The 13,731-nt window shown below is 39.5% G+C and overlaps 1 protein-coding gene across 21 annotated transcripts in view; it reads right to left on the bottom strand.

The window, feature by feature from the left end:
- Nucleotides 1-13,731, bottom strand: part of SERGEF (secretion regulating guanine nucleotide exchange factor) — a 253,741-nt gene that overhangs the window by 226,918 nt on the left and 13,092 nt on the right. For all 21 annotated transcript variants that reach the window (XR_008511605.2, XM_024255571.3, XM_054525845.2 and 18 more), the window contains 3 exons: nt 9,455-9,568; nt 6,597-6,659; nt 2,248-2,406 (listed from right to left, as the gene is read on the bottom strand). Coding sequence is in view for 20 of the 21 variants with exons in the window: in XM_024255571.3 (XP_024111339.2) it covers nt 2,248-2,406; nt 6,597-6,659; nt 9,455-9,568 (336 nt within the window). In the remaining variant the exon portion in view is untranslated. The remainder of the gene's footprint in view (nt 1-2,247; nt 2,407-6,596; nt 6,660-9,454; nt 9,569-13,731) is intronic.

The following is a 13,731-nucleotide window of genomic DNA, read 5'->3' as shown; positions in this document are numbered from 1 at the left end:
CATCGCCAAGTCAATCCTAAGCCAAAAGAACAAAGCTGGAGGCATCACGCTACCTGACTTCAAACTATACTACAAGGCTACAGTAACCAAAACAGCATGGTACTGGTACCAAAACAGAGATATAGATCAATGGAACAGAACAGAGCCGTCAGAAATAATACCACATATCTACAACCATCTGATCTTTGATAAACCTGAGAAAAACAAGAAATGGGGAAAGGATTCCCTATTTAATAAATGGTGCTGGGAAAACTGGCTAGCCATATGTAGAAAGCTGAAACTGGATCCCTTCCTTACACCTTATACAAAAATCAATTCAAGATGGATTAAAGACTTAAATATTAGACCTAAAACCATAAAAACCCTAGAAGAAAACCTAGGCAATACCATTCAGGACATAGGCATGGGCAAGGACTTCATGTCTAAAACACCAAAAGCAATGGCAACAAAAGCCAAAATTGACAAATGGGATCTAATTAAACTAAAGAGCTTCTGCACAGCAAAGGAAACTACCATCAGAGTGAACAGGCAACCTACAAAATGGGAGAAAATTTTCGCAACCTACTCATCTGACAAAGGGCTAATATCCAGAATCTACAATGAACTCCAACAAATTTACAAGAAAAAAACAAACAACCCCATCAAAAAGTGGGCGAAGGACATGAACAGACACTTCTCAAAAGAAGACATTTATGCAGCCAAAAGACACATGAAAAAATGCTCACCATCACTGGCCATCAGAGAAATGCAAATCAAAACCATAATGAGATACCATCTCACACCAGTTAGAATGGCGATCATTAAAAAGTCAGGAAACAACAGGTGCTGGAGAGGATGTGGAGAAATAGGAACACTTTTACACTGTTGGTGGGACTGTAAACTAGTTCAACCCTTGTGGAAGTCAGTGTGGCGATTCCTCAGGGATCTAGAACTAGAAATTCCATTCGACCCAGCCATCCCATTACTGGGTATATACCCAAAGGACTATAAATCATGCTGCTATAAAGACACATGCACACGTATGTTTATTGCCGCATTACTCACAATAGCAAAGACTTGGAACCAACCCAAATGTCCAACAATGATAGACTGGATTAAGAAAATGTGGCACATCTACACCATGGAATACTATGCAGCCATAAGAAATGATGAGTTCATGTCCTTTGTAGGGACATGGATGAAATTGGAAATCATCATTCTCAGTAAACTATCGCAAGAACAAAAAACCAAACACCGCATATTCTCACTCATAGGTGGGAATTGAACAACGAGAACACATGGACACAGGAAAGGGAACATCACACTTCAGGGACTGTTGTGGGTTGGGGGGAGGGGGGAGGGATAACATTGGGAGATATACCTAATGCTAGATGACGAGTTGGTGGGTGCAGTGCACCAGCATGGCACATGTATACATATGTAACTTACCTGCACATTGGGCACATGTACCATAAAACCTAAAGTATAATAATAATAATAATAATAATAATTACAATAAAAGAAAAAAAAAAAATACAAAAAATTAGCCAGGTGTGGTGGGCAACTGTGGTCTCAGCTACTGGGGAGGCTGAGGCAGGAGAATAGCGTGAACCCAGGAGGTGGAGCTTGCAGTGAGCCGAGATCAAGTTGCTGCACTCCAGCCTGGGTGACAGAGGGAGACTCCGTCTCAAAAAAAAAAAAAAAAAAAAAAGAAAGGCTTCTATTGGTAGCAGATGGAGATGGAGTAGTTCCCCAGCACTGTACCCTCCAAACCCAAAGAATACAATTAACACATATTTTATTGGAAAAAAAAAAAAAAAAAAAAAAAAAAAAGAATTCCATGCCAGCTATGAATCAAAATAATGTTCCTACCTCAATCTTTAGATATTTATCTTTCACTTAACATTTTCTGATGCTTTTAATTTAGATTTAGATATGCAAATAGCTATGACAAAGTGAGAACTTCCCAACAAGCTGGACAAATTTCTGGGTGATGCTTGCCGCAATGGATCCCTTCTCAAAACCTCATGGGCTCTTAGGACCGGAAGGAGTTAACTTAGCCCAGGCCTTGCCTTTTTGGGTACAAACCTGTGACTCTGAGAGGAAAAGCCACATATCTGGCTGACGGCAGAACTAGACCCCAGTATCCCCATCTCTGATCCTTAAGCTTTCATCAGTAAAAAGCCTTAACCCCAAGCACTCATGGCTGCTTAGACAGCTGTCCCCCAGCTGCTCTTACCAACCATAAGTTCTCTGCTACTGTCTCACCTGTCTGAGCAACCAGGTGTGTCCACCCACTCCAGATGGCAGTGACCTTTTCATTCTGGAAACAATGTGCTTCTATTTTCTGGGGCACAGGAAGGAAAGCAGCCTCAGCAGCCAGTTGCCCATGCTTGTTGCTTCCCCAAACATACACCTCTCCTGCATCTTAAACAAACAGAAGGGGAACAAAAGAGGTGAGGGAACATTAGTCCAAAATGATGGAAAATAACAGAAGTCTAAAAAATAAGTGGTTAAAAGAAGTTGTTTTATACTTACACTACAAGGTTGAGTGGAGCCAAGCAGGACACAAAATTTGTGTACACCATAATAACTTATTACAAGATTTTCAAAAATTCTATATATAAAAAACAAGGCCAAATGTTCTTAGTAGCTTAAGAAATAAAAATGTGTGGTTTTCTCTTCATTTTTTCATTCAACAAATATTTATTCAACATCTACCACGTGTATGAGACACGTTTCTCTATTTTCTACGTTTTTAAAATACATGCCTATACTACCTTCTGTATGAAAAAAATGCTTTAACTTTTCAAAATAACAGGTTAAAGGATACATTATTTAAGCTTAAATTTTTTAAACATAAGATTATTTCACTGCATGCCCTGTCCAGCAGAAAATATAATGCTATAGAATTGCATCTGGATAGCACTTCAGTTTGTTTTAACCTCACAATAATCCTGTGATATAAGCAGGAAAGTGACTGACTGACATTGTGATTTAACAGAAAGAGAACAAATTCAGAGTCAAGTGACTCTGGCTTCTATTCCTGGATCTGCTAACTAGCTATTGACCTTGGACAAATCACTTCCTCTCTAAGACTTAGTTTCACCAGCTGAAAATTGGAAGGGACAGCTGTTGGTCTAGAAGGGCAGACAATATGACTGATGACACTGGTAACAAGAATGACTGGCGGGTGACTGTGGCAAGCCAGAGAGTACGTGCCTATCTAAAAGGCATTCACATTCAAAAATATTTTGTAAATGAAAGCCATACAAAATGAGGCCATGGGCTATAATTTAGCCTATGGCTTGTCAATTTGTGACTCCTCAGCTTTTCCAACCCTTATAATCTAAGGATCTACAACTGTACTACCCAATACAGTAGTTCACCACCTACATGTGGCTATTAAACACTTGAAATGTGGCTAGTCCAAACTGAGATACATTGTAAGTGAAATGCTACTCTCTCACACAATGGACTGCAAAGACTTAGTGCAAAAAAGAGTGTGGCTCATTATAATTTCATATGGGTTACATGTTGAAATAATATTTTGGATATACTGGGTTAAGTAGATATATTATTAAAATTAATCCCACCTGTTTCTTTTTACTTTTTGAAATGTGGCTCATATTATATTTCTATTAGCACTGTTCTAGAAGATAAATTAATCAAGGCTGGAAGATGTTAAATTACTTTTCAGGATCACATGGCTAATAAGGAGTCAAATAGGGACTAGAAGCCAGGTCTTCTGCTTTCACTGCATTTTGTAGCTTCCCAATAAAACTTGATAGTATTGCTTGCCCTAGGGCAGTCTAGTATATTCCAAAAAACTGATGGAAAGTCAAACAGTATCATTAAGGGGCTTTAGACTAAGGTTCAGAAGTCTCCAGTTCAAGTTCCATCTGTTACCCGATCACTGTTTGACACTGGGCACATCACTTCACATTCTAGGTCTGTTTCCTTAACTCTAAAATGAGGGAGTATAAATCAGTGAAACCTTTTTGTCACTGGGGTGACCCTGCAACATTGACATTCTGCAGTTCTATGAAGTGAATTTGGTGTATTCCATTCCCAGAGAGAGATCAACCTCCTGGACTTCACCAGGGTGTGCAAAGTATGAAGATCTCTTACAAGATAGCAAAGAAGCCCCCTCAGCAAAGTATCAATCCATTAAGTGGACTGGTGAGCTGCAAAGATGCCACTTACGATGAAGCCTGTGTAAACAACTTCATTTATCTTAGTAGCTCTAAACCATCTTTTTGAAAGTCAAACTGTCTTCCAGATGAGGATCATTATGCTATTGCCTCAGCAGGTAAAATTAAATTCTGCTGCAATGCCAAATAGTTATATAATCTACAACCACTCCAGAGAAAATGTCTAAAGAGCATTGAACAATATCCACTGTGTAACAGCTTGAACTAGATGAAGAAAGAGAGGGCAATTAATCTTTTTTTTTTTTTTTTTTTTTTTGAGACGGAGTCTTGCTCTGTTACCCAGGCTGGAGTACAGTGGTGTGATCTCGGCTTACTGTAACCTCCATCACCCGGGTTCACGCGATTCTCCTGCCTCAGCCTCCCAAGTAGCTGGGATTACAGGTACATGCCACCAGACCCAGCTAATTCTGAATTTTTTAGTAGAAATGGGGTTTCTACAAAAAAACTCCATTTTTTAGTAGACCAGTGGCCAGGCTGGTCTTGAACTCCTGACCTCAAGTATTCCATCTGCCTCAGCCTCCAAAGTGCTGGGATTACAGATGTGAGCCACAGTGCCCAGCAGGGCTATTAATCTCCACAATCTTTAGCTCATTTTCAAAATATCAAAAACCATTTCACTTTGTGAATATACTAAAAATTACTAAATTGTATACTTTAAATGAAATTTAAATTCTTTGTATACTTTAAAAGAAATCTAATTTCTTATATATAAATTACATCTTAATTAAAATATTCAACATTTATATATAAATAACACCATAATAAAAGTGCCCTACATATGAAATAATAAATTTACTACCAACAAGAATTTTCAAGAAGTTGATGTTGGCAAACAATTAGACAAGCTCTAGGTTTACATACCATCAGTCATTTCAAATTAATTAGAACAAAACAGAAACACCTCGTAGTCTACTTTTATTCTCAGAAAAGAATGCCTTCTCCATCCCTCATTGACTGTGGGGCACGAACACATCACTTCTCACCCTAAGGTCTTCAGTCCTTCCTCTGTAAAAGGAAGGGAGGAACTGGATACCCAGTGGAGTCCCTTATAGTTGGCACTCATTTCAACTCAACACTTTTAACAAATATTAATATATAAATCTACCTAATGTGAGACACAAGTTAAAAGTAGGTGCTTTTTTTATTAGATGTTTGTTTTAAATTCATTAAATAACAAATTATCTGCAGCTCAGAATTTGCAAAGCATTTTAAACTTTCATATTATGGCTCCTGTGCTCTTGAAATAACAACTTCTCAGCTGGGCTGCATTGCAACTTTGATGTCGAAGAATGCATACCACCATTAATTTACATATGTTATGGGCACACCTGAATTTCCACATAAAACACTAAGTATGGAAGTCCCTCCTCTTTGCTTAAAAAATAGAATACATTCAACTCTGTGAGAGGTCTTACCAAACAAAATATTATAAATCTCTCAGATGTATAGTCTCCAGTCTACCAGCAGGGGTCAGGGCAATGTGGGCCAAAGAGAAGGGATCACTGTCACTTTCAAGAAAATGCTGCATTGCCTTGGAAAGAAGTCACTAGACAGTTTATACTGTATTGGCTTGGTGTTTCAAATGGAAGGATGACTGCGCAGCCAAAGAGAGAGATATAGTGTAGGATAAAAAAAACAGTTAAGATAGCAAAACAGATAGATCAAAGAGATGAAGTAGATAAATTAGAGATATAACAATATAAAATATTCACAAAACTATATACCTAGAGTTAGATATATAGATACATAGATTAGATATTACAAAGATTAAAGATAAATAAAACAGATATATAGGTAAACAGAGTAGATAGACAAATGGAGATTGATAAATGGATTAGAAAGATATAGATGGATAAAACAGGTTACTTTTGAGATTAGACAACTAGAGAGTATACACAGGTAGAGAGCTTAGACAGTTATAATACACACCAAAATAGATTAGATGGATAAGACAGCAGCCTCTGCCCTCATAATCGAAGGTATATGAGAAAACTACAAAGAATTCATAATTATATAATACACTGTGTTATCCATATATGTTATATATAAATTTACTGTTGATTACATGATTTGACAACCACTATTACCCTGAGAGGAAGACATTATTATTCTTATTGTATAGTTAAGAAAGCAAACTCAGATGAAATGGAAGTGAGCCTATGTCTGCTATTCATGATTTATATGTATTATATTTAATTCTCATAACTACCCACAAAGTCTTTTACAGACAAGAAGATGGTCTCAGAAAGGAAAAGTAATTTGCCTAAGAGCACACCAGTGGTAGCATCAGAATTCTAGCTCCAAAGTCTATGACAGTCCCTTTGTATTTCAATATCACCACTTCAGGCAGTCATGTACAGAATCCTGAATGGCATGTTAAACCGTGAAAGAGCTGGTACCTACCTGTTAATGAAGCTGAGTGGTCTGAGCCAGCAAGAACACACATTGCTTTAGAATTCTCTAGACCTACAAAAGAAAAAATTTTCTTCTGAATTACATTTATAACAGAACAAACTGGGCAAAGAGGGGGCACTCAGCCAGTACCACCTGGGCGTGGGAGAGACTCAGCCAGTGCAGGCAGGCCTGAGTCAGCAGCACTGGCCAAGAAGATGGCTGGCATTGTAGGGAGCCTGGTAACACGCCAGGAGATTGAACAATCAAGTAAATATATTCAGGATAAAGGAGCCAGATTCATCACTATCAAAGAGGGGAGGAAAGATATAGATATGAAAAGGGGAAAGGCTATAATCAACCATGTTATATTGGATAGTAATTGGAAAAATCAGTGTAAATTCATGATTTCTAGTAGAGACAGATGGACATAGGTGTGTGTATGTAAAAATGTGTGTGCATGTGTGTATGTCTGTGTGTCTATTTCCTAACTCCAGCAGTTGAGTGGGTCTAGAGCAACGACATCTCATACATTCAGCTGCTATCACATGCAGGCACTTAAATAACCCCAAGCCTCCTAAGAACACACAGTCAGAACCAGATTCTGAACTGGGCTTCCTTCTCCAAATTCAGCACTTTTCCTTCCTTAATTACACTGCTAAAAGTGGAGCTAGCCTGTGATGACATGCAGTCTAGCATGCAGATAGATGCAGACTTATTCTGTAACTTTTTTTTTCTGACACTTCTTTTTAATTAATAACTGTTGCAATAAAATGGCCCTCACACCTTCAAGTGTCCTCTGGAATGATAACAGGACAAAGCAGATGTTTTCACCCATGTTCACCAGAGAGGAAGTACTGGACCCCTAATGGCCAGGTGAGGAGGGGACAGCCAGGGTTCCAGCTCCAGAACCTTTGGCAATAAGGTGAGTACGGGAGGACGAAAAGTGAAAGACTTTGAGGACTGGAAGTTGATGATCCATTCTAATGTCTCATCAGAGAATTCCCCCAAAACCAACTCTGAATCTAAGCTGTGCCCCACCCAAACAGATGCCAAACAGGTTGTTTAAATGAAATAAAATAAAAAACATTTTTTCCCTCTAATAACAGGTCCTGTGCTAAAATATAGAGCAAAATCACACACCATTTCCACCCTTTAAAAGTTCATAATCTTTAGCATATGAGAAAACATACAGACAATTCGTAATAATACAGTATATTGTGCTATCCATGCATGTGAAGTTAATGCAGTGAACACTACAAAAGAAAAGGTCTTTACTGAGAAAGGTGTATCTGAGCTAGGCCTAGCACTTTGGGAGGCTGAGACAGGTGGATCACGAGGTCAGGAGATCGAGACCATCCTGGTTAACACGGTGAAACCCCATCTCTACTAAAAATACAAAAAAATTAGCCGGGCGTGGTGGCAGGCGCCAGTAGTCCCAGCTACTTGGGAGGCTGAGGCAGGAGAATGGCGTGAACCCGGGAAGCGGACCTAGCAGTGAGCTGAGATCGCGCCACTGCACTCCAGCCTGGGCGACGGAGTCAGACTCCGTTTCAAAAAAAAAAAAAAAAAAAAAATTCTTAGAATTTTTCCCAGAGGGAACACAAAGGAAAAGGCATTTCAGGCAGAGGTAACAGTTTGCCCATAAGCACACAGAAATGAGAAGGCAGGATATGCCTGGGGAGAAGTGAATACCTTGATGAAGAACATAAAAATGTTTGAGAAGTCCAGGTTTACATTATATATGTTTCTAATGTCATGTGAAGTGGACTACCTGTCCCACATCCAATGCTCCTTCTCCTTTCTAAGAGTACCTTCCCCAGCTCAACCCATGGGTTTCAGGGAAGCTAAGCCCACCCCTAGCTGAAAGAGAACACCTCCAGGACTTAGAAAAATCAGAATGATCTCAACACCCAATTACATCACTCCCACTGCAACCCACCCTTTCCTATTCTTCCCCCACCCCTTCCCACCACCCTCAAAAATCCCTTATTTGTTCCAGGCAACAGAAGAAGTAGTTACAAGTCTCCTACACAAGTTTTTCCTACAGCCAAGCCTGGGTAAACTCGGTCACAAAGTAGAAGAGTGAGAAAGCAGAAAAGAGAGAAGAGGAGGAAATGGAGACATGGTGCTGTATACAGAGGAAGAAAGGCCCAAAAGGAGACCAGAAAGAGAGAAAGAAAGAGAGAGAGAGACAGGGGAAGAAGGGTGGAGGGAAGAAAAGGAAGGAGAAAATACAGACCAAATGACCAACAGACCTATCGGCAGAACACATATTACCTACTCGTATTTTCGCGTAGAGAGATTTCCCTGTGGGAACACTCCTGTCCCCTCTGTCTACATCCTCACTTACTCCTGCTTCCTTTTTGGGAGAAGGAACTGGCCATGCAAGGCACGGTCCTCCCGGGTTCCCTCTTTGGGGTGTGCCTGCCTGAAGAGAGGGTACATCCTCATGTCCTCTTAGTCAGGCGTTAAGTTTAGCAGGGCCAACTCTATACAGCTACCCCAGTGCTTGGTGGGTAAATTCAATCTGAGATTCAGAATTAGGGGTTTGAAGACAATATATAGTCATAGTGAGCCTCTAATCATGTCTTCCAACCTAGCTTTTAACAGTTCTAGAGTTACCATTTCAATCTCTACCTACCTGACTTGCATCTATGCCTCAATCAGTTCCAAACTCTGGCAGCAAAGAGAGTTGCTTCTACTGGGCCAACAAACAATGCCAGCAAGACTAACAGACCAACTAGTAGAGAAAGTTAGAGAGACCAAGAAATAGCAAAATCAAAAATCCATTTAATCCTCTTCTGCATGTTTATGTCTCTACTTCCTGACAAAGAACAAATATAGGACTAAAGAAAGAAGCATCTTACCTGTCACTCTGCTTGGTTCCTTTGCTGTGAAAAACAATGGAAGAGTCTGCCCAGGGCACAACCGTCGTCCACATGATGCCAAACCAGTCCCCCACTGGAACACGATGCCACTTGCTTCCCAACAGAATGGAAGAGAAAGCAGAGAAGATGCACATCAGGATAAGACTAGATTGCTCTTTGAATCTCACTGCTATGAGAAATTCCCAATTCTTTCTCAATTAATGAGTGTTATGGAGAAGCTCAATTGCTTCAAGAGGTCCTATAACTGGTCCAGGGATTACCACCAAGCCAATCACAAATCCAGTCTTCAGGACAGACTAAGACCATCAAAGCAAATTCCAATATCACATAACTTCCTACAAAAAGTTCCAGGACACTCCTCCAGAGTCAAATCAGTGAAATGACACCTTATTTATGATTAACCTGAAAAGACAACTCAGACCCCAGACAAAGCAGAAAAGAACCCTGAAGATCATCAAATCCTTTCCTCACATTCAGTAGATGAGAAAACTGAGGCCCTGAAGAGAGGATGCGATTTGTCTCCTCACGCAGGAAGGTAACAGCAGAGAAAATGCCACGACTCAGCTCTCCTAACACCTAATGTAGTGCCCTTTCCATGACACCAAGATGAATTCAAAGATTCCTAATTGCCAAGTAAATACATATTTATGACTGCAAGATAGCTTCTTAATAGCCATGATTTCAGTGGAATGGCCTTTTACTTTCATGCCCACTGAATCTAATTCATGTACCTATGTTCTGAACCTCATACAAATGCAAAGATGAAATTCTAGATATTTGATCTATAGTCAGGTGTGTGAAACTAGGATCCATCACCCAACAGCAACATTAAGGTTCTGCTCCTTTGGGAGTATCCTATAAACAGCAGTCCTTTTTTAGGCTATAAACAGACAAGCCTGTTTTTTGAAAAATAAGCTATGACTACTGAGCACAATGTGAGCAAAGCACAGTGTTGAAATAAAAACTTACAATCTCTATAACAAATTGACTTCAAGAGGAAAAAAAAAAGAGGAAAAACTTTATAAGAGACTTCAGATAGCTGACAGGAGATTAATATCCAGAATATATAAAGAACTCCGAAAACTCAACAACCAAAAGAAACAACTCAATTAAAAAATGGGCAAAGATGTAATCCCAGCATCTTGGGAGGCTGACATGGGAGGATTGCTTGAGCCCAGGAGTTTGAGAACAGCCTGGGCAATATAGTGAGATCTCATTTCTACAAAAAATTTAAAAATTAGCCTAGCATGGTGGCGTACACCTGCAGTCCCAGCTGCCTGAGGTGGGAAGATCACTTGCTCCTGGGAGGTGGAGGCTGCAGTGAGCCAAGATCACGCCACTGCACTCTAGCATGGGCAACAGAATGAGACGCTGTCTCAACAAAAAAAGAGAGGGAGGAGGGCGCAGTGCAAAGGATTTGAATAGACATTTCCCCAAGAAGATATACAAATGTCCAGTAAAAACATGAAAAGATGCTCAACATTGCTAACCATCAGGGAAATGAAAACAGATATCACCTCATACACATTTTGATGCTACTATTTTTAAAAACCAGAAAGTAACAAGTGTTGGTGAGTTTTTGGAAAAATTGGAACCTTGTGCACTCCTGGTAGAAACAAAATGGTACAACCTGTGTGGAAAATAGTATGGTAGTTCAGAAAATTAAAAATAGAATTACAATATGAACTAATAATTTTACTTCTGAGTATACATCCAAAAGAATTGAAAGCAGGATCTTGAAGAGATATTTGTACACCCATGTTCATACCAGCATTATTCACAATAGCTAAAACATGGAAGTAACTCAAATGTCCATTGACAGATGAATGGTAAGCAAAACGTGATATATCCATACAATGGAATATTATCCACTTTAAAAAGTACCTAAACGCTGACATATCCTACTCCATGGATGAACCTTGAGGACATCATGCTAAGTGAAATACGCCAGTCACAAAAAAGACAAATACTGTATGATTCCACTTAGATGAGGGACTTACAGTAGTCAAAAGTATAGAGACAAAAGTAGAATAGTGATTGCCATGGGCCAGTGGAATGGGGAATGGGGAGTTATTGTTTAATGGGTATAGAGTTTCAATTTTGCAAGACGAAAAGTTCTGGAGATGGATGGTGGTGGTGATTGCATAATGATATGAATGTACTTAATACACTTAAAAATGGTTAAGATAATAAACTATATACTACGTATATTTTACCATGATAAAATTAAGAAAAAAATAATTTTTTAAAAAAAGAAAGACTTCTGATACATATCAACTAATTACAATATGTAGACCTCATTCAGGCTGGGCACAGAGGCTCACACCTGTAATCCCAACACTTTGGGAAGAGAAGGCAGGAAGACTGTCAGAGGCTGAGAGTTCAAGACAAGCCTGGGCAACATACCAAGACCCCATCTCTACAAGAATAAAAATTTAAAAATTAGCTGAGTGTGGTGGCACATATCTGTAGTCCCAGCTACTTGGAAGGCTGAACCTAGAGGATCGCTTGAGCCCAGAAGTTTGAGGTTGCAGTGAACCATGAACACACCACTGCACCCCAGCCTGGACAACAGTGGGGGACCCTATCTTAAAAATACATACATACATATATATACACAAGTGTGTGTGTAAATTTATAGATATATGTTTATGTGTGTGTGTGTATATATGTGTACGTGTGTATATATACATAGGCATGGGAAGAACTGTATCCCCCTAAAATTCAGATGTTGAAATTGTTGAAACCCTAATGCCCACTGTAACCAGATTTGCAGATAGGGGCTATGGAATGCAATAAAAGTTAAAGGGGGTCATATGTGTAGGGCCTTAATCTAATAGGACTAGTGTCCTTATAAAAAGAGGAAGAGACATCAGAGATCTCTCCCTCTCCATAGGCACACCCAAAAAAGGCCATGCAAGAACCAAGCAAGAAGGTGGTCACCTACAGGCCAGGAAAAAAAAAAACTCATGAGAAACCAATGCTGACAACACAATAATCCTAAGACTTTTAGCCTCCAGAATGGTGAGAAAATAAATGTCTGTTCTGTAAGCCTCCCAGTTTGTGGTATTTTGTTATGGCAGCCCTAACAGATTAGTACTGTGGTACATCCATACCAACAAATACTACTCAGCAATGAAAAGGAATGAATTACTGATATACACAACTTGGATGAATGTCTAGGGAATTAAGTTGAGTGAAAAAAGCCAACCTCAAAAGGTTATACACTGTATGATACCATTTATATAACATTTTTGAAATGACAACATCATAGAGATGGAGAACAGAAGAGTGCTTAGCCTAGGGCTAAGAAGTGGTTATAGGCAGGTAGAAATGGGTGTGGCTATAAAAAGGCAACAGGAAGGATCCCTGTGGTAATGGAACTGTTCTATATCTTGATTGTATCAATGTTAATGTCCTCATTATGTTATTGTACTATAGTTTTGCAAGATACCATTAGGGGAAACTGGGAAAGAACACACAGGGTCTGTTTCATTTTTGCAGCTGCATGTGCATCTGCAATTATCTCAAAATAAAAAGTTGAATTTTTTTTGAAGTATAATCAATGCTAAGCCCAGGACTATCAGCATAGTCCTTCACTGAGCTCTTCCTCACCTCCTCTCTCCTTCCTCCACTCCACAACTGGACTCACAAAGCACCTGAGCCTCAGCTGCCACAGCCAATTAGTGCTGTCCTTCAGTTCAAAAGGAGTAAGAGCAGAAAAAATGAAAAGGGGAGAGATAAAAGGGTCACTGTTCTCCCACACGCCACCTCCCTGTCCCCCTCACACACAGACTGTCAGTCCAATCACCCACTCACAGTACAGGAGACAAGCTCACTTAAAGCTTTTAAATTAATAAACATTAAAATCCATTAGGAAGGCAGTGCAGTTCCCTGCAAAGAATATGAGCCTTAGGATCCAAACCATCCCAGGCTTTGATCCCAGCTCTACGTTACTCCCTGTGTAAGCTTACACAAGCACTTTAACTCTGTGCCTCAGTTTCTTCACATGTAAAATGTAACTCGCATCACTTCCTGGTTGTGAGGATTAAATAAAGTAATCAAATAAATAGCACCTAGCATCATACCTAGAACACAAAGAGCTAGAAAACTTCATTTCCTTCCTCTCTACCTGCTAATGTCTTTCCCACATGACTTCTGCCTGATGTTCTCTCCTTTTCATCAGAACCACAATGCAGCAGGACCCCTTGAAATATTCCCTAAATGGTTTTTCTCCTAAAGTTAAGTTTCCTCTT

The sequence above is a fragment of the Pongo abelii genome, chromosome 9 (assembly GCF_028885655.2).
Source record: "Pongo abelii isolate AG06213 chromosome 9, NHGRI_mPonAbe1-v2.0_pri, whole genome shotgun sequence".
In the NCBI taxonomy this organism is placed as follows: domain Eukaryota; kingdom Metazoa; phylum Chordata; class Mammalia; order Primates; family Hominidae; genus Pongo; species Pongo abelii.
Note: the sequence above shows the minus strand (reverse complement) of the source record. Positions and strands in the feature narration are given on the sequence as shown.